Raw genomic sequence first — 27911 nt, forward strand, 5'->3', positions numbered from 1 at the left:
GGCAACTCTAGAGATTTCCTCTAGTTTCCACCTTCTCCTAAATCAACTTCCTCACAAGTAAATCTCGAAACCCCTCGATATTTCGCAAACCGCTCTTCCCCATCGCCATCTTGTTCGCCATCCAAGAGTCCACAGTCTATCGACGCGTAGTCACGCACAGCTGCGCGCGAGATCGAGCAGAGTCCCCCTCGATCGTCCTCTGCTCGTCCTCCCACGATTCCAGGAAGTCGTGATCGTCGTCGATTTACCCACCTGGCCAGTATCGTCTTCTCCCCTGCGCATCCAGTCAGGTTTTTGCGCGGGGGACTCGAAACGCCAAATTGGCCGCGACCAACGCCAACCACTAGCAAAAAATCGCTGGAAACGGAGGTGGCTGTCTTCGCGGGAACTCTCCGACACAGTGGACGTGTCGTCACATACGGCGAATAGGGAACGACGTCGCGTCGCCATTGAGTTCGCCGAAAGGAAGTTGACTATGCGCCGTGATAGGGAAATTATTGTAATCGTCGGTTTGAGAGAGAGGAAAAAAAGAAAGAACGAAATTGATCCGGTCGCGGCGAAAGGAAGTAGCCGAGTCGCATCGGGAATGACAAAATTATTATCGCTGGCCGTGTGAGGCCAGCTGAGCTCGCCGCGTTTGATTAAAAGGAAGCTATGACACGGGTCGAGCGTCGGCTCGACCTTGGAGGAATTAGGGGAACTCCGCGTTCGAATCAATCCTGACCAATTCAATCTCTTGTTTGACGATCCTTCGGCTTGGTAAACAACTTGGGACACTTGTGAATATCTGCGCTGTGGACCAGAAAGATCCAAATTAGAGAGCTTTTTCACAGTACACTTTGATAATTAAAGAAAATATCTACTTTGCTCCAAAACACCTAGCACGTGAAGTCTCAAGAAAAAGCAAGAACAGTAGTCAAGGAAATTCTATAAACAGGTTGGTCGCGCGTGGCTGACCACTCGCCAAGTGGCTAACTACTCAGCAATTAGTCAGTTCATTATTTTTCTCGAATCAGTCAACTTTGACGCACGCAGCTCGGAGGAAAACCGTGGGACAAGGGATAACAGAGCAGTCCTCTGATTTGAATATCGAGAGAGGCAGGATTATAGCGTGCGGATGCAATCGTACGTAACTGAGCCGCGACCACGCAACCGTGTCCCCAGGTTTTGCATAAAACGCGTCCAGTGATCGATGATCCAGCGGACGAAACTGGTCTGGGTTAGAAAACCAGTCCCTTGGTGCCAGTGGAGCGGGCCCGAGGAGGAGGAGGCGATGGGGCGCTCGCAGCCAGCCAGAATTGTATTGTTTTAAGGGCAGAGGCTTCTCCTGTGGTCGGCCCTTCGTTGAGGAACGAGTCTCAGAGAGGGAAAGGGAGAGAGAGAGAGAGAGAGAGAGAGTCGGTAGACAAAACTGACCAACTTGGTCGGTTTATCCTGGTTGGTGAACGAGGTGGGCTTTGGTCATTGCCGGCTCGCGACGTGCTGTTATTCTGGGCTCCACTCGGCTATATTTAGACGAGACCACCTTGAGGGAGCTCGAGAGAGGCTCGAGTGCTCTCCGCGGGCTGCTGCAACCGCAGGCCTTTTCTCTATTGGCCGATTGTGTGTTAGTTGTGCAACGCGTTCGCGATCTTCTGGGGGAACGATCGAGGAATTCCTGCCCACGCCGATTTTTCTGTCGATGATTATTGATTTATAGACTGGCGAACGGTGGGGAGTAGAATGTCGACGGGACCTGACGGGATGACAGAGGTACATTATTATTCCGAACAGGTTGAAAATGGAAGCTGTCCAATGTTCAATGGCCCAGCCTTCTGTTGGCCCTGAGTCATAATTCAAGTGATTAATCTATTCCAGTGTTTCCCCGATCTTGCTGGTTTGCGATATGTTAATTCGATTTGTTTCCTTGGCCTGTCTTGCTTAAGGTGATTCCTTTTTATCGAGATGGAGTTGACAAGCATTTCTGATTTTATGAATTTTTGTATTATAACATGGAACGAGACATCCTGTATATTCGTGTTCGATTTAACGAACCATTTAAAACGTTAATCACCCCTCGATAATAGCTATCGTCGTATGGGACCTCTCAGATCCTCCTCATCGCGAATTCTCCGCGGATGCTCTTAAATTTGTATGTTACTGCTTTATAATTGTTCGCCTGATCCATAAAACATGAGCCCCGAATATTTCATCTTTCCGCCTCTGTGAACCGCGCCGTTCCTCAAAATTATGCCTCTAAACTCGCCTCCGCCGCGAACAACGCCGCTGCATCAGCAATGGGACCGTCTCTGCTGAATAACAATTCAGCAATCCCTGTTCTCCTCTCCTGCGAGCCAGTTTCGCTCAAAACTGACTACACTCGATGGAAGAATTAAAGTCACCACCCTGTGTCCCCTCGGAAAATGTTGGGTCTCATTCAATGGCGCCATGTCCTTCCTGTTTGCGCGAGACGGAAGTCACACCTGAAGAGGAAGACCCGAAAGGAAGTTAAGAACGTGGCGGAATATTAATTCCTTGTTTCATCTTTCCAGAACGTCGCCTGTGACGACTGTAAACACGGAGTAGGATTCATAGAACACAGTACAGTGCATACTTAAATTTTAACAACGTTGTGATACCTGAATCCCAATGATCTAGCAACACTAATTTCTTATTTTGAGGTCCAGTGGAACGTAAATCTATTGAAACTCGAATTGGAGCTTCTTCCTCGAATAAAATCTCGACCTATTATGCGAGAATTCCAATTGGAATCTATAACTCTATTACAGTCTCTATTTAAGCGTGAACTAATGTAGTACCCAGAGGCATTCTGAGCTCATAACAGAGGATCCACGTTTCTGACAAACTCAAGAGAACAGGAGACCCACTCCACAGAGTTCCCCCGCGACCTCAGGGTGAAGCATTGCTCGACACGGTCGATTTCCACCCGAAGCGTTTCTCCCTCGAAGGTGACGATCAACAACAGTAACGTTGTGCCAGAAATACCACTCTTCCCAATGCAACACGCCGACCACCACAAGGCAGAACGGAAAGATCGCTTCCCGGAATTCGCGAGCGTGCGAACGGACCACGTCCTGGGCCCGTTAATGGTGGCTATTAGTGTTCTCGGAGGAGACCGTTTACGTGCACCAGGATCTCGCCAAACGACACGTTCCGTGTCACAGATAAATTCGTTGCTCTCAGAGGCCCCGTGAACCTTAGCAGGGCCCTTATCTTGAATATCAATCGATAATCCCTCGTCTCGTTAGCTCTCTCTCCTCTGCCACGTTCCTCTTCAACCTCGGAAGGTTCTGAGGTCAACTCTAGAGGCGAGCAACTCGCTGGAAAGTTCAATTTTCTTTGGCCTCGGTGAAACGCGACGGAAAACGACCCTAGGCGACGGAGCACGACCAAAAAAGGGACGAAGAGAAATTTCATCGGACGAGCGAATTCTTCCGCGGGAATTAGAAAGCAGCCGTGGGGAACGAGCGGCGTTAGATAATTGAACTTGAAGCCGCGAGACGCGCGACGCTGCGCCAATTAAGCCTCGTTCCTTCGGATAATCCCGGCCCCACGAGCTCGTCTCTGTAATCCACGTCCCCCGTGGGACGCGTTGATTGCCCGTCCCCGAGCCCGACTTCCTAAATTATACCGTTAATGCGCTAGTCTGGATTCCACGGTGATCGTTCGATGGCCCCGCCACGAGGATCGGATCGACGATAAGGGCGGCTGTTAATGGGGTGGAACGCTCGCTTTTCGACTCCATTTCGCTTTATTAAGTGAAAACCTTTCGCGCAGTGCTGGCTTCCGCCAATTAAATGGACCTGCGAGCAGGAGTTAACAGGCTGGTGAGGAAGACCGAAGACCTTTTTGCAATTAAGAAAATTAAGTCTTGGGGGATGAGCGATTGTGAGCAGGGTTGCCGCAGGAATTCCCTCCTTGGGTATAGTAAGGGAAATTGGAAGGTGAGGGAAGAAATATATGAGGTGTCCTATTGTATTGGGCTGCTAGTGTCTTGCTCGGATCTTGGCCCTAGATCTACAATAATAGGACAATTCCTGTTGCTTCCTCCACCTCACAATTTCCTCTACTTTACTCGAGAAGGGAAGTCGTATTGCAACTCTGATTGTGAGTAGCTTTATAGTTTCTTCTTCAGTGTTACACAGAAGATTCTATGTTCCAGAGAAAGTAGTGCATACACTGAAATTAAATAATTCTTTAATTAGAGTGATCCTGTACACATTCATTGAGAATCCAATTCCAAGAGGAACACAAGAAACAATGGTTCTAATAGTAACCTAGAAAATTACGAGTTACGAGCCACGAGTGCTGCACTTCGACTCAGAGAATCATCTCTGACAAAGCACAGTGGCGTCTAATCAGCTGATGGACTTTTTATGTAATTACCGAGATAGCCATTAGCTGTTACCTTGACCTTGATCAAAAGACCGTTTCATTCAATTGACAGTATCTGGCTTCTGTGGATGCTGGATAAACCCGTAACGAGAGCGTGTCCACTATGGCCAGCTCCAGCGCTTGGAAGGACTAATATCGCTCAGCCGGAGGGTTAACGTTCGAGAGAAGCTTAAGGAGAGGCTGGGATCGGTTCAGTTACCCCGTGGTCTCCATTACACGACGACAAAGGGAGGACATTAACTCTAGCATGGTCGTTAACTTTCGCAGTCGCAGCGATACTGTCGACTTTTCCTCGGCGAATCGTTGGTTTCCTGCGAGCCGAAGATCACGATCGACCTCGGCGTAACGATGCTCGGCCATCTACGGCCATATTATCCCATTGTCACGCAAATTGTACGCGAAGACAAGGCTGACTTCTCCGAGCATCGATCTAGGCTTGCCCTCTGCCTCCCTCGCGAGGGACAAAGTCTAGCTAGACTTGGAGGAAGTTTCTGCAGGAGGAAACGCGAGCGATCGCGTGAATTTCGACATACGAAGCGACTCGCTATTTTCGTCTGACGAAGTAAAAAGACGCGATGGAAAAAACACGCGACCGATAGAAGAGAACGGATACAGGAGGAGTTTTATTCCGAGAGATCAGAGGTGTCGAACGATATTTAGATACGTCGAGACTATATTTAGTCTCCTCGCGTCTACAAACCGCGATATAAACATAATAGAGCGTATTTGCTAGCTCGGCCATCATTGTACATTCTAATTTAAAGAACGAGGATCACTTTCACAAAGACAAGTGCTAACCAACGGCACTGCTGTTTTTCCTCTTGTAATTTACGGACTGAGAGGATTTCCGAGGAGGAAGGAACTCGTTGGTCGATTCGAAAGTTCAAAGGAGTCAAGGGTAAATAGGCAATATGCGAGACGTTTCGCCATCCAAGTTTCCTGAAGATTTATCGGCCGAGAAAGGTGTTCGAATTGTAGCCGAGGAACGGTACAATCCTCTCTAAAAATAAATTTCTAAACCGAAGAATCATTGCGCGCGCGACCCTGTTCGCGCAGAACGCGTGTACGGTGACAGTACAGTGGGGAGGGGATTCTTCGCACACAGACGCATGCGTAGAGTGGAAAACGACGCGGGCGCAGGCGCGGACGCGAGGAGGAGCGACGGTGGGGGTTAACTCGCGAGCGCACACAGAGAAACAGGGCGGTGTTTTCATTTATTCATAAATCAATAGCGTCTATTTATAGCAGCGACGGACAAATAGCGATAGTTGCTCGCTCGCGTGCGCGCCCGCGAGGCTGTATCCTTGAATGGCGAAACAATCGAATGGAAATGAAATGCGGCCCGATGAAAAATCGGAGAGACCTGCCTCCGCTCTCCCTTCCTCGCGAACACGTGGACGAGTTTCAGCGTCTGGTCCCTCCTTCGGTCAGGGTCGTGGACTCCACGATAATTAAGTCGATCCTACACCGGGGCGCTTACTATTTCTGGAAACTTTTTAATTGAATCGCTACCAGATCTCTCTCAGCTCCCTCGCGTAAATTGCTCCAATTAGTCGAGCTGCGTCGAGACGACTGCTCCTCAAAAAATTCCATTCCTCTTTCGTTCCAAATTTTCCCGCGAAACCAAGCGACTGAACATTGGCATAGCAACGCAGAATATTTCCCAATAAAAATTCCAGCTCGTTCGACTCGCCCGAACGAAATTCCAAGATCGCGCGATTTCCCAATATCCAGCGCATTCCTAGCCTCCTCGTTCGCGAACCAGCAAACTCCCCTAGTGGAACGCGCGGAAAAACAAGGGGAAATGGCTTGAGAAATGTATCGACAGCGTCCATCGGATGTCGCAATAGGCTGAACCAGCGGAACTCGGGGGATCCACGATCGCTCTGGTGGGTGTCGGAGTCACGCTTGAAAGTCCGAGCTGACAGACGAGCTGTATGGTGTAGGCCTCGTATATGGGACGGGATACGGGATGGGAAGTTGGCCGTAACGCAGCCAGCCAGCCGGCTGATGCTGGTGCTGCCGTGTTGTAGCTGGTTCGTTCAGTCTGTCGCTTGGCAAAGCAATAGCCCAGGCTAAATATAGCCTGGCGATAAACATAGGCAGTTAGTGGAGCCACGGTGTATAGCGGCGTCGGTGTATCCTTGGTTATACTCGAATGACGGCTACTCTCTCTCTCTTACCCCTGCAACGCCGTGGGATTTCGGCCCTACCTGAGAGCCATTCAACGATTCCATCGGCCCGCGGCGGGCACGAGCGCAGCTGGGAACCGAGAGCATGGAAATTGGGAGTCAACCGTGTCCCTCCTGATGTAATTAGCCTTTTCGAGCGGTGTCTGTCGATGCTGAGGATCGTTCTATGGTAATGGGCGATCGATGCTGGGCGGAACTTAATCGGGTGTTCGATCCTCTCGGGTCATTTGTTGATGGGATATTCAGGGGTATCATTGGAGCTCTGAAATTTGGAATTTGGAGTAGAAGATAGACTGTGATCATGATCTTGAGTCCAGTAGGAAATAAGAAACAGTTTTCTGAGATCCAATTACTCGTTGTAAATTATTCTTCAATATTTCCCTATTGAATATTAGGTACAAATGGCATAAATCGAGGGTTGAAATACTTGGAACTCCAGCTAGCATAAATTCAGTCTTAGCAAAGAAATTTCGTGGATTACGAAGAATCTAACGACTCAATAAAGTAATTTCTTTTATCGGTGGATGGCATTGTTTGCCCAAGGTACGACAGCAATAAAAATCGTCGCGTTTTCGTCTCCCGCCACGACTAATTAACGCTCCATTCGAATTCCAGGGTTTTCTACTTGCGCGAGTGAAGGAACGAGCGGTCTCCTTCCTCGATCCGATTCGCGTTTCTCGACAAAGCAATACCAGAGAGGCTGCGTCTAAATATAGTCAGGCCGATAAACACAGACACTTGGACATATGCTCGGCACTGATAACGGATAGTCGTTGTAACACGGTTGCTGTAATATCGTTCGCACCGTCGTAATACTACATGATTTACGTTGTTTTCGCGACGCGATTAGCGGCAAATATTGACCGACCCGCTGATACGACTCGCGCGGCTGCCCGTTCAAATCCGCGCGATTTCAAGCAGGCTTCGTCTTCCACGAGATAACGGGCACAGCATTTGTGCAAAGTGTGCTTCGCCGCGGGAGGAGGAGAGCTCTCGTCGCGAACGTCTTCGTCGAGATAGCGCCTGGAATCGCCTCTGATCCGTGGTACAATTAAACAGAAATAACGAATTGTCGCTTAATCGCGTAAACCCCGCGACACCGTGTTAAAAATACGCCGGGGACAATAAATTGCGTCACACCAATCTCTAATTGATATCCCCCTCTAATTTTAAGTCGAAAATCCCGCGCAGGATTTGAGATCGTGATAAGTGATGGACGAGTTATGAGTACACGTCGCGGAAATTATATTTAGAACGCAGCATTAGGTTTAGCGCGACGATAGGACGAGCTTAGTCGACGACGAATTAAGGCGATTGCGACGAAGCCGTCGCGGCTCGTTAAATCGCACGCACTTCGCGTATCTTAGCACGCGAAACCACCGCTCGCGTTGAGATCGAGATTTTGCCAAGATCTGTCCAGGGGAACCTTTTCAAGTTCTTAAAAAAAAAATCTATATTAGTACAGATATTTCGTGGATTTAAATTATGGTACAAACTCAACTTTTCCTAAAAATGTAGCTTACGTTTTTCTGGAATATGATAGATATAACCAGAGAATTACAGGCATAAACTACAGGCTTGTGAAGGTTTATCTCTCTACAAGTTACTCTCTTCTAAGAACGACAGAGAGAGAGAGAGAGAGAGCAAAGAGGAAAGTCAAAGCTTGCAACAACGTCTTGGCAAGTGAACCAGGAAGCCCGATGATCTCGTTATCGCAGAAAGGGATGATGCACGAGCAGTAAAACTTGACCTTACGCTAATTTCTGCGGACACAGCGACAGGCTAACTTAATACCGAACGATATTTCATCGGCGTCGGTGGCGTTAACGGCGCGAATAAATCGCGAGTATTTGTAGCAACTTTGAAGATCCTAAGCCCGATAAATCGTGGCCGTTGTATCTCTTCCTCGTTTTCGCACCGCGGTTTCTGGCCGATAAAAAGCCAGTGGAGTCTTCGTAACGTTTCGATAGAAGATAGAGAGAGGCTGTCGGTGAGGGCAAGATGGTCAAACGTGGTGATCACGTGGCTCGAATCTCTTCTGGATAAGCGACGGCGCAGACGGAGAAATTCGTTTATCTGCGTGGCAGAGACCAGGAACGACGCCGTCGTAAAACGAGGGAAGAACAACGCAGCTCGACCATACATTCTTGTTGACCGAATGAATACGCGTCGGTACGCTGGGCCCATAATTGGTGCCGGCCAATTAAGGGTTAATTGAGTGTATTTTAGCCTGAAACCAGCCGCGTCGTCGTTACTTAAGGCGGCACCCACATTAAACCGAAGCTCTGCAGCGTCGAAATAACGCTCGTTCTACGGCCACTTTGTGCCTGAACCGTCCCCATCGTTTGGCTCGCCGCGACCCAACGCGATTAACCGAGGATCGATTTATTCGCAGTATATTAACCTTTTCATGGGTGTCGACAGAGGTAAGGACACGGAAAAAGGTGGAGGAAAGTGGCTTTAAAGTGGGCCGACAAGTGCTTACAGTGGTCATTAAAGAATCTCTTCGATGGGATGGTCGTGTAGGGATGGGACTTTCAGAAGCAAATGGTAGTCGCTTTCGCATGTTTCTCTCGGAATAACCGAGGGAACGACATGGATATTCTAATGACTGATGCCACAATTATCAAAGCATTCAGTATCTGAGAATGGAAATCTAATACATAATCCTTCGAGATTCCTGAATCATTGTAGGTAGTATTCTTCTATAGAGTTTCGTAGAAATGAGTATATCGTAAGAACGAATAGTCTTGACGTTAAATCTGAGTCCACAGATTAGGTCTGTAACTCGATGAGGTCCCTCCCAAAATCCAAGTTAATCCAGGAGATCCCATGGCTCAGACAAGGAGTTAATTTGAACGATCCTTGATCACGGACGGCAAGTCGGAGCCAAGGTCAAAAAACACGTTAGTCACGATCGATCGAAGTGTGCACTATGAATCACACTGTACACAATAGCGGAAACTAGAGTGGACACTGCAATCAGAAGCCCGAAGAAAAATCTACAGCTGATAATCGATGAGTTTACCTTCCTAGCATTCCTAGATAACCATCGACACTTCGATGTCTACGAGTTTCAGCGTCGGCCGAGCCCCAAAAGGCCACGTGACAGCACAAAGCCGAGGGGTCAAGAAGTCAGCACATCCGTGAACCAGTTTTTCTTCGGCTCGGTTGTCGAAAAGATTGCATCTAAATATTAATTGATCCTGTCCGAATGATAGTACGTCGCGCTGGCAGGTTCTTTCTTCCTGCTGGCAGCGCTGCAGCGGACACGAGCCGACAATGACGGGGCAAACGAGTCCGACGTAGTCCTGGTCGCATGCGAAACCAGTATTCTCACACTCTATTCAGTCTTTTATTCCCGCGATGCTAAAAATAGAGTTTACTCCAGTAAAAACGTCCGCGTTGTCTTTTTTCCTCAAGCTGTGATGAATGGATCTCTCGTTCCTTCTGCGCCTCTCTAACCACCCGAGCCATTATTATTCGCCCGCGGCTCGCCAGACGATTTCTGCGCTATTCGACTGGTCGGCTGGTTATGTAAAAACCGATTGACCCAGTTATCGGGAAACTGCGCTCGCACGCGAGCCAGTTATCGGTTATACCGCGGACACTGTTCTGTCTGAGATTGCCACCAACCAATTCGACTGCCTTTATTGGCCTTTCGGAGACCCTGTCCATTAGTTCACTCGATGGATGGAAAGTATTTCGAGGAGTGTAAAAAAAAGTGGCTGAACTCAATTGCTTCAATTAACTCGGTGTACAGTTTTTCGCTATACTTTGATTGATTTGTAAGATGAAACTTTTCCCAAGGTTCCTGTGCTCGAATCAGAGAGTGCAAACTAAATTGCACAAGTGCATCACATGTGCAACAGGCGAACTGGAAGGAGATTATCCCAAAAGCGATTATAAAAAGTAGCTCCTAAATGGATTCAATGGTATACAAATCTCTGAAAAGTGTTCTAACTAAATCCTGCAGAATATTGATGAGTAAGTGAATATTATGGAACTGGAGCCTAAGAGATTATCATTATCGATGAATTTCTCAGCGTTATGTCATCTCTAAGTTGACCTTGCACAATCGAGGGACCAATAGCATCTCTGGTCGCATTTCCCAGTGAAAAGCGACGAAAAAGAAAGGAACTGCATCGACTGTATATGCACCAGGTTAATTTTACGTAATATTACGGTTGTTTAGAGGTGTGGACAGGCGATCAGGCGGGCTCGGCCAATGGCGCGTCCAGCTGCTCGTAAATTCCACGCACTATCGCGATATATTTAACCTGGCGATAATGTAGCAAACAAATCGTATCGTTTCGCGCAGAACCGGTATTCTCACGGTCCATGCTCGCCCGTCCCCGCCACTAAAGATAGCATATTTAGCCTGCGATGCAACCTGCCCCCGATGCACTGCTCTGCAACCGTCGCATCGCGTCCTTCTGGGAGAAAATCGCTACCCGCTGACCCTTTTATTTAAATCCGCTTTGACATTTAGAGCGCGATGGATCAAGCTACAATTCTGTCTTGTCAACGCAAGAATAACGCCACTAGTGTCACGTGCATCGTGTAACCTGTGATAATTATTGGAAACCCTTAGGGTCGAAGGTGAAACAAAAGGAATTATAGAAAATTCGATACTTCAAATGTCATGCACATTCTTGTACCACAAACTTGTCTACACGAGGCCTCGTGAGCAGCTAGACTTCTTGCAAATGTTGCAAATGCAAATTTTCTTGCATTGCACTTTGCAATATGCAGGTGTGGATCCAGTTTCAGAGAGATGGAATCGAAGCTCGGGCGTTTAACTAGATTCAAATTTCGTAATGCAGAATCCAGTTGGGAGTAGGTACATTTCGACTTGATTCTACTCTTCTATTCATTATCTAGAGAAATGATTCCCTCGTCTCGTTATATCTTTTATATTTGAACTCGTACTCTTAATGGCATCTAAAACTTCACCTCTGTTTCTAGCTCGAGTTGATTTCCAGCCACGCTTGAAGTAATGAAGGAAAATTGCCGACGATTGCTCGACGATATCAACACTGGCTGGACGCGAAAAATCAGCCTGGCCGATCGTGGTTGCTCGCGCGTCGCTAAAGATAGCCCGGCGATTACTTCATCGTGGAAATCACGTAACGTCACTCGAAAGAGAGATATATAATGTGGGTCGGTGTCGAGGAGACGAGGAAACGGCAACGAGCAATCGTTCTGGTAGTGGAACGGGAACGTTGATCGTCACAACAAATTTTTTCTCATCTTCGCATTAGCAATGCATAAGCGACAGCCAAAGAAGCGTATCACTCGCTATTACTGAACCGATGGCTACTGTAGAGACGCTATTATTACGTCGTTATTGCACAAGAGGAAAGTATTGCAATGCTACGTCACGCCCACGTGCGGGAAATCTTGTGGATGCTCCACGACTCAAAGTTAAACATGACTACAGATGACTATTAGAAGTCAAACTCTGTGGCTAATCATTTTCCAAAGATTTCAATTTTATTATCCATCCTGTGAAACTTTCCCACATTTTTGTAACACCCTGTACAAACATTTCCAAGCGCTTTCAATAAGCAACCACCTTATGTGTTTATCTCTCGGCTCCCACTGTAACATAGAACGTAAGACTATAAAAAAAAAGGAGTGCTAAATAGCTCATAACTCAGTTTAAAGCCCACAGAATCCATCGAAACTCTTTCTCTCCCATTCACTCAGTTCCTTTGATCTACCAAACAGTACTTTCCACTCCACTCCTGCTTCAAATTCAACGAAAATAAATGAATGAAATTCGTGAAAATCTCCACCTCGCTACGTCCCATCGGTTCCCACGTAATCACGCTGAAGAGAGACGGAGGCGCTCGGTGTCAGGCGGACGAGTCAGGACAACGACGGGCTGACACCAAGCCGGCCCAGGTAAGCGTCCGTTCGAGAGTGCGTGGGGCATCAACAGGCTCGGGCTATAAATAGACCGCGAAGGTCAGGGGAATCAGCAGTTTTCATGCAAATGCGCCGTCGATGGAATAATATTGCTCCTTTGCGCGGAGAGCCGCTGATCGGCTCCGATTACTCGGCCTTCCACTCTCGGAATCGTTACGATTTAATCCGTTTTCGATACTCGTCTCTGGGACGGATTAACCAGCCCCCCACCATGCCAAGGACCGATTCGCATCACGCGAGACTCGCACGGTTTTATAGCCGTAATCGATGCTTGTTTACTCCGACGATCCTCCAGTCTCGACACTACATCATCGCTGGACACGCGTGATTTGAATTGGAGATTCGCGCGCGAGGAGACGAGCGGATCACATCGCTAAATACTTTCGAGATCGTTGAGCTTCCCTCGTCTGGCCTCGCGTTTCGGAGGACTGCGAACATTGTGGCTAGATAGGTTGAACTTGCTCTCGGGTTTCGACGCCAGCGTCTTCTGCACGAGCGTTTCAAATCGAGTTACGTAAGGTCTCAAAGGGTAATTCGACGTGGAGCCGTTAACGCGGGACCCTCGGAATACCGCGCGCGAAATTGCGGGCAATCTTGGTACTGATTCCGTGGCGAACTGGGACTAAGGATGGAGCAGCGTTTGCTAAGATTGAGCTCACTCCTTTTCATAGCTGTACTCCATCGAGAATTCTTGAGAAATCCATAGATACAGTATTCAAATATAATTGTATTGAAATTCAAATTTTAATTGGCAAAGTATGTTTCGTTTTTAAGCAGACCTGTAGCGATTGGTGCTGTGAACAAATAAAAGTTTGAAATCTTCTAAAAAAGGTGTTATCTTTTAAACTCTCTCACTTAAAGTTACCAGATTGTCCTTAACTGTCCTCGACTCCTTCTTCTCCATTTTATTCGGTTTATTCTATACTCTAGCGAACATAACAAAGTTTTCCCACAGTTCTGCACGAACGCAGCAACAGCCCAATAGTTTTCCAATCCACGGAGACGCGATCGTCTCGGCCGGCGGTGCAATCAACAGGTGGTTGCACCAACTGCGATGCAGTGACCCGCGCGAGTGCGTGCTCAGGCGCGCGTGTGCGTGGATGAGCGCGCGTGCACTCGCTCCGAGTGCCTCTCTATCCCTCTCGATCCCGAGAAAGAAGCACTGCGAGCTCAATTATCGAAAGTTCCCACTGGTTCCCGTGGTGCCCGTACGCCGCTTGTTACGAGAGCTTCGCATAGGTGGGCATTCAAGCTTCTCGTCCACCTACAGGTATGTACCTAAATGGGTAGCCGAGGTGTACAGGGTGGTCCAGGAGATCTGGTCAGTCCACGTCGAGAAGCTTCGATCGGGGATTCAGGGAACAGTTGTAGAATCAGAGGCACGCTTCTACTGCTGATTTACATTTCATCCGTTAGACAGCCGTTACTTTGTACGACCTGCTCGACTTGAGCCTAACTTCGGAATTCTGAAACGGGATCTGGGAAGGTTGAGCTGGAATTCGAGAGTGTTCTGCGCCACGTGGGGAACTGGCTGCTCGAGATCTGAACGAGGAGAGGAAGAAACTGAGGGGTTTAAGGCAAATTGGTGGAGGCACTTGATGAGTGGGCCTTTGTATATGAGATGCGCTGATGTGACCAAAATTTAAACGAAACTGGAGCACTTTAAGCCTTCAAATATTCAAAATCAGATCTCAGCTGCAGAGGGTATCTTCTAAATTCGACTCCACTCTCGCGTACTGACCTAGTCACCCTTTGATCTCCATTTAGAAGACCCCAAAATCGTCTCTGGTTTCGAAAATAACCGACGGTGGATGGCAGTCGTAGGCAGAAAATAATCCGTCAAGGGAGCAGATATAGACGTCGTAAACATCCGGCGACGAAGGAAAAACGCGAGTCTCGACGAAATTCAACGACGCGTGTCCGCGAGGAGAGAAGGCCTGTTGTGCTCGCACGCGGCTCCACCGCACCCGCTAACGAGTGAAACTAGGTGAAAGTAAGAAGCGGTAGGCTCTCATGCTTATGCATCCCGTGTCCCTCGCGCGGACGCAGAGAAGGGCCCGATATTCGCGCTGAAATCGGCGAACGCATCGACCGAATGAGGACCGCCTCCTGGAGGCCCTCCCTCCGACCCTTCTCGTTTCCCAGCTGAACGCGAGCCGTTCTCGCGTGTCCGTTTCATTCTCTTACGACCTCCAATTAACATAAATTAGTCTGGAGGCCTTTTTACGTCCGCGTACCACTTTCTCATATTCGAACGCGTCGGAATCGAGCGAAAGGTCCTCGCTGGATCGCTGTCCTTACGAGTATGAGGAAACCTTCCTTTTCCACATATCTCCTGCTACTTTTTCGAGCTATGAACCCCTCGTGTAGTTCTTGGGTACTTTGAGAAATGGAGACGCGAGCTGAATTTCAGGAAGAGTTTTCCGCGAGGATCGAAGGAACCTTTGACATCGAAATCGTTTTCATGAAAATATGCAAACTGCTGCTTGGAAGTCGATTAGTCTCCAGCTGCATCTTATGCAGTCGTAAACAGGAATCGTTAGGATGTTTTCTGCTTGTTCAGGGTAATGAAAGTACTGGAGTTACCTACTGGAAGAATTTGAAAAATCTGCCTTTAATAGAGCTTCTGTTTGCTATGTATGTAGAAAGGGAATCTTCTTCATCTTGTGAGTCCACATATCAGAAGGCACTCCATGTATTACCTACATATTCCCTATGATAATATCTGCTAATTAATTCTTGTGGCTCGTTTGTTGTATCGCGAGGTACCTTTTTCTCTTATACTCCTTGAAATCGAATCGGAGAAGTTTACGGTACAAGCAGGCTAATGAAGCGTCCGATTCACCTGGCCGACCTCACGGAAATAACCTGTTCGAGGATTTCTCGATTGAGGAGGCTGAAGGAGGCGTGCAGGCAGCCGGACGGGCCGCTCTGATCGTCCGGTTAAAAATAGGCGTCGATTCGTGACATGTGTTTTCTAAATTGCCGCGCGTAGATGCCGCTTATTTCGAAGCGTCCGCTTCCCGATAATTTCTTCCATAAATAACCTTCGATTCCAAAGTTTCCGCTCGACCCTGAAGCCAGAAATATCTCCGCGGTAACGTCACGAAGCGACTTCCTTTTTTTCTACAGGCCGTTTCACTTTTTTCGCCTTCGTTCCTCGTTAGGGAAAGACCGCAACAAGTGTATCTGCACTATGCCGCATCTAGCATGGTAGAACACTAACACTGTAGAGTTTAAATCTTAACGATGACAGAAGTGGGTCATACAGAGAAATTTTGACTAAATTCGCGATGTGGAGATAAATTGACTTGGAATTATATTAGACTGAAGTTGCAGATATTTGATCTAGTTTGCTCCAGATGATCCGGTTCGATTCAGTTCGCTCCGCAGCTAGTTCCTAGATCCTCGAACCGATTAGTCATCCACAGACCTAGGGTAATCTGCAGTCGTAGATAGGCTGGACCCCCGATAACTCTAGCTTGAAATAGCTGGAGTACGGCAGAAGACATAACCTAGGGGTAACATGGCTCGATCCCAGGCCCCGAAGCCTTTTTTCAGAAGTTGAGAAGGATGAATCGGGGCCAGCAAAGATGATCGCGTGTTTCGTCACGGTGGAACAAAGACCGTGGCTAAAAGCATCGACAGACGGGTCCAGGGGGGCCAAGGGCGAGATGCTAATTTCTCAGTCGGTCGATCCCAAAGCCCTGAAGCGCAGGCATCGCGTGTTCGAAACGTAGCACGCACGAAAGCTTCGAAACGTGCACACACGCGCGCGGAAGCAGCCCGTAATTATACTGTCACGCCGCGGGTGTTCAATTTGTCGGCACACATCCGCCTCCCCCGCGTTCGTTAGCCGCCACGAACAACTTCGACACCACCTTCGTCAACCTTGCAACCCTGCTGTTCTCACGCCAACCCGTGCATTGTGAAGCCACTGAACAGCTCGCATCTGACAGCAGCTCGTGACTTTCGGATCATTTTATAATTGTTACTGGTATTCTTAGTATAAAGTCATCTCTAAGGGATGCTGAGCCCCTGGAGAAGCTTCAAGTTTCAAACTATGTAGCTAAGTACTGGCTTGTTCGGTGAGAAATTGAGTATTTGGGTATTTAAATATTTGAATATTTGAAAATTTGAATATTTGAAAATTTAAATATTTGAAAATTTGAATATTTGAATATTTGAAAATTTGAATATTTGAAAATTTGAAAATTTCATGAAAATTTTCAACGACAATTCCATAGCATGAAGTAGACTGACGTGTCTACTCTTACTGCGTTGGATGGCACACAGAAACCATTTCTACGGGGCGCAAAGTTGCCACGCAAGAGAAATCAAGTTTCACGGAAGATTGTAGAGCACGCATTGCTTTAAATATCGTCAAAAGTACTTACATAACTAATCATGGGTATGTTGCGGGACTGAGCGACTATGGCTTCGACGTAACAAGAGCCTTCTGGTCCAAAGAAGGCAGCAACCCCGTCGCAGATCATATCGATCATTGCCTTGGTGGCTTCCACGGTTTCTCCCCTTGTGTCGCTCCATCGCATCACCAGCTTTACGTTTGGTAATATATTTGGATCGCTGTTGATCTGTAACAGAGAAAAATAGATATCAAAATAAAGAATAGCATTCAAGATCTATACATATGCGGAGATCAAGATTTCAATTATTTAACGACCTCCATGGCAAACAGAAATTTAACATCGTCCCACGTGTGTCGTTATGCAACCCATTACGAGGCCTCCCATCTTTCGTCATACCATATCGAATTACAATAATTGGAAGATGTCACGATATACAATCGTTCGCTGATCGTCATGCACGAATCGCACACTATTTCCCCTTAATTATTTCCAGTATTGCCCTCGGTCACCCAGCTTGATGGAGGCTAATTACGTTACCATAACTTGTGTCATGAATATTCAATCTCGTCCTAATAATGACAGACATCGTAACTACCGTATACAAATCACGGGCCCAGAAATTGTGTAGGACAACTAGGCAGCAATTACCAAGCGATTGAAACAATGGCTAGCCAGCAGCTATCGAATCCCTCCTGGCGTCCGCTCCCAATAGCATCTCGACTCGCAACAAAGTTTGAAAAGGAACGCAGAAATTCACTCCTCTCGGCGGTTGACTTTTTCCTGGCATTTCCTTACCATTTCGAACGCGATTTCTGCCCGTAGGAACGTCGATTAAAGTTCAATTCGTAATGTTACTCACGGCCGTTCCCGTGTTTGCAGGTCGTCATACATCATAGACACCGCCGAGAGCTCGGTCATTATGCAAATTCGAATTCCTGCAAACAATGCTTTTCCAAGTACAGTCACTTCTATGTACGACCAATTTACGCGCCTACAAATGCGAGCTGGAGCTGAGATCGCCGCGAGCTGTGATGAAAAGTTCGCGCGAGAGGGACCGAGCCTTTCACGGGTCTCGTTGAATTTCCATCGTGATCTTTGGGCTTGGGACACTTGAAAGAGAGAGGAAAATCAATCTGATGATCATGAAACTATTTTTCTAAGTTTCAGCAATTTTTCAAATATTAAAATTTTCAATTATCCCTTACGTACACATTTCTTGCTCTTGCTTGAATGGTACTATGCAGCTACCTTAATCCCCGAGAAGCAAACAGCGCAGAATTTCCGCTCCAAACGCTCCAAAGACCACAACCTTGTGTTACATCGAACGGATCCCCAGTAGCCGTTTTTCCTTCGCTAAATTCCCAGCTGGTGTACGATCAGCAGCTGCCACCGCAGCGAATGTATCGGTTTTCCCGAGATTTCCAGATCAGACCCGTCGCGTGCGCGGAGGAAAAAAGCCTGTCGACACGACGGCTTAATTACACACACGCATTGTTCCCAGGAAAGGATTACAGTCGCGATGTAATCAATTACACGAGGGGTTACGCAATGCCGCGACGCACCACGAAGTCAGATCAGCTTGGGTGAACGCGCAGGATTTTTGTAGCCCCGCTCGAAGGGAACCGTTAAAGCGGTTCTGAAGGAGCGCTATAAAAAATCACTGCTCTTCCCGTTGGATGGTTGGCATTCCTGATTTTGCACCTGCCTCTGCGATGACCAAATTCGTCCGCTGGAATGCGAATAATAACGAGCGTCTGGCTCGTACACGCCAGGATATAGCGATCAGAAGACGAGGCCCTTCATGGATTGAAATTGTCTTCTCATGAAGTTACTTTTTATTTCAGCGGGAGAAGCTCTTCGCGAGGCCCTGTGGCGTTTAATGAAGAAATAGTCAAGGCAGACGGTGTTTATTAATGCAATATGGCCGAAAGAATCATTTCCAGGCTTCAGACGCGCAGTGGGTAGCCGTGGGATGTGGGTACTTTCAGCTCAAAGTCGTTTCATTTTTATTGAAAAATTCACGACACCAGGACACGGTGATTTCTCCAGAGAGCTGTCCAAGCATGAAACAATGTAACAACAGTGACCACTTGCGCTGTTGCCACTGGCAGGGTTTCACCAATCAGCTTATTTTCGAGTAATTGAAGGGCGTCCGGTCGTGAAGGCTGTGCACAGCCGAATGACACTCTTCAGGGACGATGAGAACGACTTTGTCGCGGGAATTGACTTGGACCCGTCCGGTGACGATATAAAGAGCAGATCGTGGAAGATATAAGGAAAAGGCAGAGACACAGGTGTTCGGAACTTTAGACACTTCTTTGCGAGTGAAAGTGAAAATGAAAGTTCAAACGACAGACTTTGGACAATGTACGGTCGAGTCCAGAGGCTCGACAATCTGTGATCTCGTTCTATTTACGAATATCGTACGAGAGAAACTAGTTTACGTCGTGGGAGTGCGTCATAGCGAATTCCAGCATTTTTTCCCCGCGAATATCCGCGGCAGCGAGCTGGACAAGGTGCACCTGCGCGCTATTGAATCGAGCGGACAGGTAGGCATTAGGCTCGATCCACGTGTCCCGATCTAGCCGAGTGCCGCGAAACTGACACCGTTTAATTGCAAACTTAGACGAAAATCAAGCAGGGTGGTCTCCGATATCCTCTAGCCTATCGATGTCGTAACTTCTTTAGGGAAAACAGTGTTAGAGAGCAATGACACCACTAGAATAGCCGATTTTATTATACCGCAGTTAACCGACTCTATTCAACTACATTTTTATAGAGGGACTCGAGGCATTCATGGCCCAGTATGAGTTATGTCCTTTTAAAAAAAACTTCCCAATGTTTCGTAATCGTTGCACCTGGCTGCAGGAGTTCGAATGACACCGATACACCGATGCAGTATCAGTGCACACCAAAAGCCTCAACTTACACGGATCAGGGAGCAGCTCGAATGTTCGAGAATTATGGGATTTCGGGGAGAGGTTCGAGCAGCGTTCGACTTCTGAATAACTTAGATTCGAGTGGTCGAGACGAGGCTGACGCCTCTGATCATGGAAAAACTTTCACCGGCGCGCTAAAAATACGTTGTCGCGTTATTTCCTCGTCAGAGGCCTGCTGTTGGAAACCGCGGTGGAATAAAAATGTGGGCACGAAAATAGCTGGTGGTAACGGAATCGTCAGACACGCAGGTTGTGCTCGTCGTAAAAATAATACTGTTCTGGGTATCGTGAACCGAGCTTTAATCGTGGCGAGAATACGGAGGCCGACACCGCGATCGCGATGCCTACTCTTGCGTGGCGTACCCAAGTACATAAATAAACGGGCGCAAAGCTCGTTTCCTGCACCTTTTGCAGCAGGACGGACTTGCACTTTGCTGTGTGGCTTGGCATTGTTCGACCTGATCGATTTTATTATACATTTTATGAATGTTGACTCAATTTCTTTAACATTTACCCAGGGAAAGTTAGTGAAAGATAGACACTAATATTATTGAGTGCAATTCTCCCTATAAGCTCGACAGAAGAGACATTCAAGTCCTACGAGAAGTGTCCTAAAATACATTGGCCCCTAATGCGTTCCAGAGGTCTTCTCAGAGACACAATTAGTACCTGTAATCAACAGCGATAAATAAAAACCGATTTCAGTAAAACAGTAGACTACTGGACCCATCACACTTCCTACAACAGGCACTGAAGTGGTCAATCAAGGACCCAGTAGCTAATCACCATATTCTCTTCTGATTCTAATCAATTTGTATCCCCAGAGGTGGTAAACGTTACAACCTCAATTATCACAAGTGCCAAGGCTCAGCACCGATACACCCAACTTTACTGGAATCGCTATATCTCTCCATCGACCATACCGAGCCGCGAGTCCAAGCCTAAAGCGAGTATCTCCAGGAACTCGATCTGGTTCGCGGGAACAAGAGCCGAGGGTCCTGGCATTCGGCGCGTCCGTCTCCGATGGGGCCCGCGAGATACCGATATCCCCGAATAATTATCGGCGTAACCGCAATCCATCTTTGACGTAAGTTGTTATTTCCAAGTAGAGCCGGATACGGCTTGGCGCGATACGATCGGCCGGTTATTTCGACGATTCCCAGAGGTTTCTCAAGGGGGGGCCCCGTGAGCGGGCCCTCTCCGTGTACGCGCGCTTACGTACGGTTGCAGGTTGCGAAGGAGCGCGAGGGGAGCGCAGGTTTGGGAGAAAAAGGGTGAAGGGACGCAGGGGTGGAGAAGGGGGAAGGAGGGGGCGAAGGAGGGCGAAGGAGGGCGAAGGAGGGAGCGAAGGAGGGCGAAGGAGGGCGGAGGAAACAGGGGGCGTCGAGGGGGAGGAGAAGGTTTCTCGATCGCGAGCGAATTCTTCTCACGGTTGCGAGAGCGCAGTTTCGTCGGCGGACGCGTGGGCGGACCGGCGAATAATGCCGGTCTTGTATTTTTAAACCCTCGCACGAATCGGCATCTCCGGGGAGATGCCGGGTCACTCTGCACGTTGCAGCTCCCGCTGCAGCGCGCACCTTTCTCTTTTTCTTCTCTTATTCGGCCCGGGAGAGCCTGGCTCGCCACGCCGGCGAAAACGATCTCACGGTCCCCGCGAGCGAGCGAGCGAGCGAGCGCGACCGTTCGCGTACGCCTGAGCCTCGAATGAATTATCGAGCCTTCCAGTGGAACGCCGCGCGACGACCGCCCGGAGGAAAAAACCATGAGAGACAGGGGCCGCGATATTACCGACGTTACTTTTCGGCCAGGATTCGCCGTGGGAACCTGGAGACCCGCTACTGCAATTAGGAACCGTCCACGGGTCCTCGATACGCGGGATGCGGACTCGCCTTGCGTGCGAGGCTCCCTTCGAGGTGGGGCTGCGGGGATCGGCCTGTCCATTTTCGATTTTTCTACGACTGCTTCAGCGAAGCTTCTGTTAAGCTGTTCGCGAGAAATCCCAGGGATTCTGTTTATTTTTACGAAAAGGGATGCAGCAGAGGCTGTCTATTATCAGTAATAGACTGATTCGGGATACTTATGGTACACTTAGTGTTGGGAGCTGAGAAGTTGTCTGGGAGACGGCACAGGGGCAAGAGGACTTTACTGTCGTAACTCAAATGCATCTAATTTCCCCTTTTTTAACATAACTCAACTCTCTTCTAATTAAAGAAGCCCCAAATCCTACTACCCCATATCCTCGCGGCACACCTCAACAACCCAGAGCCAGAGTGTACTAACTCCACTTCTTCCCTCTATGCGACTTAATACCTACACTCTGACTCAAGTGTCCAGATACGAAGACTATCCACAGTATCTTATCTCTAAATCCTCAGGAAATCTTACCTCGTCAAGTGCCATAGAGAAGGCCCCCGAGATGGCGAGGCCCTGACGATCTTTCAGCCCGCCTTTGATTGCAGTGAGGTACCCAATTGTAAGATTCTGTTGCTTCCTCGGCTGGATGGTCCTGGTGAACGTTGACCTCGGGTAAGTTTGTCTGGAGAGCGCCTGCCACTCGGCCCCTGGCGGCTCGGCCAGGCCCAGGACCAGAGGGCTGCTGGCCAGCAGCAGCAACACCAGCAGGGCCCGCGAGCTGCTGCCGTTCGGCCGTGGCCGCAGCGGTTGCTGTTGATCTTGCCGGTGCCGTCGGTTGCGTTCCTGGTGGAGATCCTGGCGACGGGGAGGCCTGCGGCGGCTCGGCTGTACTGGCGGGCCGGGGCGCATGGCCGCCGCCGCCACCGGTCAGCACCGCCTCCCTCCCGCTCACCTGAAATTTCGAGACGATAGCGTCAGATACTTGCTTTTTACTGGTCTAGAATAGGAGGTGATTCTGAGGTGTAGCCCTCGACTGATTAGAAAAGCCCTGGAGAGAAGGTAAGACCCCTGGAGCTGTGCAGATCTGTTGGTCCCAGGCAGGGTAGCTGTACGAATTCCTCCCTTGGGGAAAACTGGGTGGTGAAGGAAGGAATAATGCGTACCCTACTGGAGCAGGTCTGGGCCTTAGACTCCACTGAAGCCTTAGCGACAGAATACAATAGGTTACCCGTTATTTCTTCGTCGAGCCTTTCGTTCAACCTCACTATACCCAAGGAGGGAACTCGTGTAGCAACCCCAGAAGGTCTCAGGGGCCTTCTTATCGCTGGAGCACAGGAGGTGTCTGGGACGTGAAGCGTCATTGAAAAGGTTCGTCTCAAGGATCCCTATCTGACACAGGGGATTTTCAGCTGCAGTGTACTTGGTGAAGAAATTCTTATTATTGTGAATTCTTCAATCAAGTAAAATGTATTGATGGCCAAGTTCGCGAGGAGTCAAAGACCCTCGAATCTCAGGTGGCAAAGTTCAGTAAACAAGTATCGCCTCAGAGTGTAAATAAAAGTTCCCAATTTAAAAATTGTACTTTCATTATCACCTTTTCGACAGATATGTCATCATTCGTCGAAGAAACACGCGGCACCCGCGTATTTTTAGCAGCTCCGAGACCGTACTTTCAATAATTCGCGTAAGTCATGCAACGAGACGCAAGTGGTTGACTTAGAAATGCCGTTTCGATGCTATCTTCCCGGCTGAATGCACTTATCATCAGCCGGCACTTATTCGCCTGAGTCATCGTATGTGCCATCTGCGCGAGGCTAATAATAACTGATATCCTTAAAACGATACAACGCGTGAACCGTTCGTCGACTGCAACGCTCGCGCGTTCCTATTCACCCTGGCTTTCAGTTCCACGTTTTGCATTGCAAATCGTCGTATACGGATTCTACAGAAAAATCTGCTAATTAAAGAACCATTATTTTTAATAAAGACCTAATGCAAAATTTCTCATAAGAAAAATAAGCGATTTCATCATATTAAGTGCCTAGATATAATCGAAAGACTTTCAACTACCTGTGCTAAACTTATCTTCAAAAAATTCAGTAAGTATCGAATTAGTGATTCAATACATGTATGCACTTTCTTCCCTTTGAAATTAGCCCAGGTGTGCACATGAAAAATCATCAGGCGCAGGTTTAGTCGCGGTCTATTACACCATTTGTTTCGATCTAATCGCAGCATGGCCTTGCTCCTAGATGCCAGATTAAGCGTGAGTCAGGTCGCTCAGAAAAGAATCCGTCGCACGTTAAGCCATTATCTTGTCGATCGGATATCAATGATCTCCGGGAAATCTTACGTCAGAGGCATAGTCATCCGCGGAAAGGACAGGACTGCGCATAGACTCGCTTCCAACGATTCACTTCCCCCTCGATCGATCCAATTCATTCTGCAGTGAAGTGACGTTGCATACGTCAATGCAAAAGATCTTCGTGCACGCGGAATCGCGATCTAGCTTCGCTTCACGGAAACGATTTTGAGGAAACCTTACGAAGGCCTCGCGAATCTTATTCATTGTGAAGTGATTCTGAGAGAATGGAGGTGACGTGGAAATGATCCTGAGATTGCTATTAAGTTCGTATTTAATGTGTGATGAGTACTATAGTCTGTTGAAATACTAAAACTGTGAATAAAGTCTCGTTCCATGTGAGGGTATGTCATATTACAAAAAGCAAAGTTTGACGAGATGCACCGGCTTGTGAAAATTTTTTTGGGGAATTCCGTTTGCAGGAGCATGAAGACTGAACCTTCCTCTGTAATTTAAAAAAAAGATCAAGTCGCTGCGATTTTTTTTCGCGAAGTTACAACACTTTAAAGTAGCTATTGCATTTTTGCAGCACACCGAGTAATGCCAATACATGACAAAAATGCAGGGGTTACTTCAAAGTGCTGTAACTTTGCGAAAAAAAATCACAGCGACCTGATCTTTCTTGTAGATTAAAGGGGAAGGACCGAACTTTATGCTACTGCAAACCGCATCTTTGAAAAAAATTTTGACAAGTCTGTGCATACTGTCAAAGTTGGTAATTTTTAATATGATAAACTGCAAAATTTGACAGAATGCCGAGACTTGTCAAAATTTTTTTCAAACATGCGGTTTGCAGTATCTTAAAGTTCAATCCTTTCCCTTTAATTTAAAAAAAAGATGAAGTCGCTGCGATTTTTTTTCGCAAAGTTACAGGACTTTAAAGTGACCCTTGCATTTTTGTCATGTATTGCCACTACTCGATGCACCCAAAAAGTGCAGAGTCTTCTTTCAAGTGATGTAACTTTGCGAAAAAAAATCGTAGCGATTTCATCTTTTTTTTAAATTAAAGAGGAAGGTTAGTACTTTATGCCACTGCAAACGGCATTCCTAAAAAAAATTTTAGCAAGTCTGTGCATTTCATCAAACTTTGCAATTTTCAATATGATAAACATGCCCTGAGATTCAAGGGGTTACAATGCTAGAAATAGATTAAACTTAAAATTCAGACACAGTATCTCAAAGTAGAGGCTTCAAGCTTTAATCTAAAAAAATGATCATGATCCTACGTCGATTTTTCGCAGAGATATCATCACCCAAATTTGACTAATTTCTGCTAAAAATTTTCCATACCATTTTTCTTAGTAGTGTATAAAACTTCTAAAAATTAGTCGCGCAGAATTCCAAGTAATGCCTTAAAACATGGAAATCCCTGAAGAGAACTACGTATCATCGAGTTTCAAGAAGTTCGTCAAAGTTGCTGACGAGTCGCGTCGAGATCGGCGCATTATTAATACTTTGACAGAAGCAAAGATGCCCAGAGAGACAACAATGCCCGCTGTTATGTCGCAACGCGCTTGATCCCAGGAAAAATAACGCAGTCGTCTCACGACGCGGAACGATTCCGCGTTCAGGTCTCGAGAAACGCGGCGGGTACACGTGGCTGGGGACACACCTGTTGCAATTACGTAACGAGTCCCGCGGACTGCTCCGTAGGCGATTCCGAGAGCTAGCCTGTAACGACCTCCGCAACAATAAAGACGTCTTCCCCGCGTGATGCATGGTGTCATTCACCATTCGACCGGTGCAACTTTCGACTTCGCTCCCCGCGACTAGACGAGACGGATTTAATTGTCGCTGTCGGTGAAAGTCTTGAACTCACGGTTCAGCTGACTCGAAGGGACCGCTGTGAGTTGAGAAATGCACTGTTGGGAGCTAAGAAGGTGTCAGTGAGACGGCACAGGGGCGAGAGGGGTGTTCAGTTCGTTGCAAGTAGTAGTAATAGGTCTGATCAGTTGGGCCAATAAGGGAAATGCGTGTGTGCTATCTCTGGGTATTTTCTTGCAGAGTCAATCAGATCCACTGACACTTCTGAGCTCCCAACATGTCCCATGAGAAGTTCCCTGGAGAGTATTAGGGGCAATGATCATGGGACATGGATGGTACTTCACCTTGGAGAGAGCTTTTCGTAGATTCGATGTTTAGGATAGATAGAGTACTGTCATTTGAGAATTTTGTGAACAATTATCGGTAGACATTTATCTCCTGCCTTATTGGAGGATCGAATTAGCGCGATTTACACTTGAAAACAGGATTCTCGAAGCACGTGTAACGAACGTGTTCCTTTCGTGCGATAAAAGTCCTCCGAATTTCTAATAAGATCCAACGAATTCCTGTCAGTGTAACGTCGGCAGTAAACTTTGGAGATTGACGTTAAGTGATCGTCAATTTCGTGTCTTTTTGACAACGTCTCGTTGACACACTTTTGAGGATATCGCTTGGAATTCGCAGGGTAATGAAGAAACTGTATCGACTGTATACAGGGTTAGGTAAACTGGGATGATTTAAAGCTGAACCTAGGGATACACAGTTTCGTAAACACTGTCACGCCTCTGTTTGCGAGCAAAGATCGTGTTACTCCAATCGGACTATTCTTGTCGGGAGAACGATAGCAGACCCGCCTAGCTGCTAAACAGTGCTGATACAACGTAGAAAGTGTCGTGGCAGAGAGTAAACAAGCTCTCTACTTCCTTTGACAAATTTTGGAAGGGCCAGGGAGCGGAAGCTTCCCAGAAATAGAATGAAAATTCAATATAAGTCAATGTCTGGTCGGTCAAGTTTAGCTCGGCTCCGAGAACGTCGTACATGGAAATGCGTGCCCGTGAAAGCAAACAGGATCTCGTTTAACGCGGGTCTGATACGTAAAGCAAATTCGGCCCCGATAAAACGCTAAGAATAGCAACGTTTGTCGAACCGCATACATTATTTGTCAATGCCGTTACCATCGGTTACCACAGATAAATCATTCCCGACCGATAAGCAGATGTGTTCTCGCGTGAAAGCGTCGAAGAGTCGCTGATCTTTGCTCGAGGTTTGTCGACTTTCCAGTGGGACTTTGTCGTGCCAAAAATTAGAGAAAGAATTAATATACAAACACAAGTTTTTTATACTTTCAATAGTTAAAAAATGAGCAATGTGTATGGGCTCAAACTAGAGATACTGTATACAGAGATTTTACTTGGAAAACAAAGCCTCAATAAATTCCAAGTATCGATAGGCAGTCAGAGATAAACCCGCATACTGAGGTGTTGGATTATGATCCAAGAACCGAGTGACACTCTTCGATCAACACCTTCCCACCAGTGTCAAACAAAACACCGAGTCACGTCGCGACGCTTGGAGCTATTTCATGAAATCTATTCTCCTTTCAAGCCTGTTTTCAGTGGCTTTTCCCGAGTCTATCTTTTACGAAGCAAATCCCTGGAAGTTGAATCGCCGCGAATGCTGGTCGGTGGCGCGCGTTTACGCAACCCAGGGTCAACACTCGCGGTGCATATCGTTTAGATAAACAGTGATAACTCTCCACTGCGGCTGGAATTCTCTTCTCTGGCCAGGAATTCTCCCCCTGTTGCGCTATTGATATTTCGCCGGCGTTCGGTCACCGCGACATTTATGCGATCGCGTGAATGGAACACTGGATGCTCGATCGAAGTCCAACCAGAAAATACAAAGATGGAGTTTTCATGTTTAATGGATTATGGGGGCTACTGAACTAATTTACCACTAGCTACATTGCAAACCAGACTTTTTTCCAAATTTTCTTATGTATAAAAAAAAGTTTACACTCACTCCTAAACAGAGTTACTCTAAAATCAACCCTCCTCAACTGTCCACTAAATACTTCCAAATAGGATCACTTAAGAAGGAA

At 47.4% G+C, this 27911-nt stretch overlaps 1 protein-coding gene across 2 annotated transcripts in view; it reads right to left on the minus strand.

Moving 5' to 3' along the window:
• The window catches only part of LOC143177882 (receptor-type guanylate cyclase Gyc76C), a 53467-nt gene that overhangs the window by 8057 nt on the left and 17499 nt on the right, over window positions 1-27911 (minus strand). For both annotated transcript variants that reach the window (XM_076376147.1, XM_076376148.1), the window contains 2 exons: window positions 22216-22636; window positions 16919-17116 (listed from right to left, as the gene is read on the minus strand). In XM_076376147.1, the coding sequence (XP_076232262.1) occupies window positions 16919-17116; window positions 22216-22593 (576 nt within the window). In that variant the 5' untranslated portion in view covers window positions 22594-22636. The remainder of the gene's footprint in view (window positions 1-16918; window positions 17117-22215; window positions 22637-27911) is intronic.

This window comes from Calliopsis andreniformis, chromosome 4 (genome assembly GCF_051401765.1).
Source record: "Calliopsis andreniformis isolate RMS-2024a chromosome 4, iyCalAndr_principal, whole genome shotgun sequence".
NCBI classification, from domain to species: Eukaryota; Metazoa; Arthropoda; class Insecta; order Hymenoptera; family Andrenidae; genus Calliopsis; species Calliopsis andreniformis.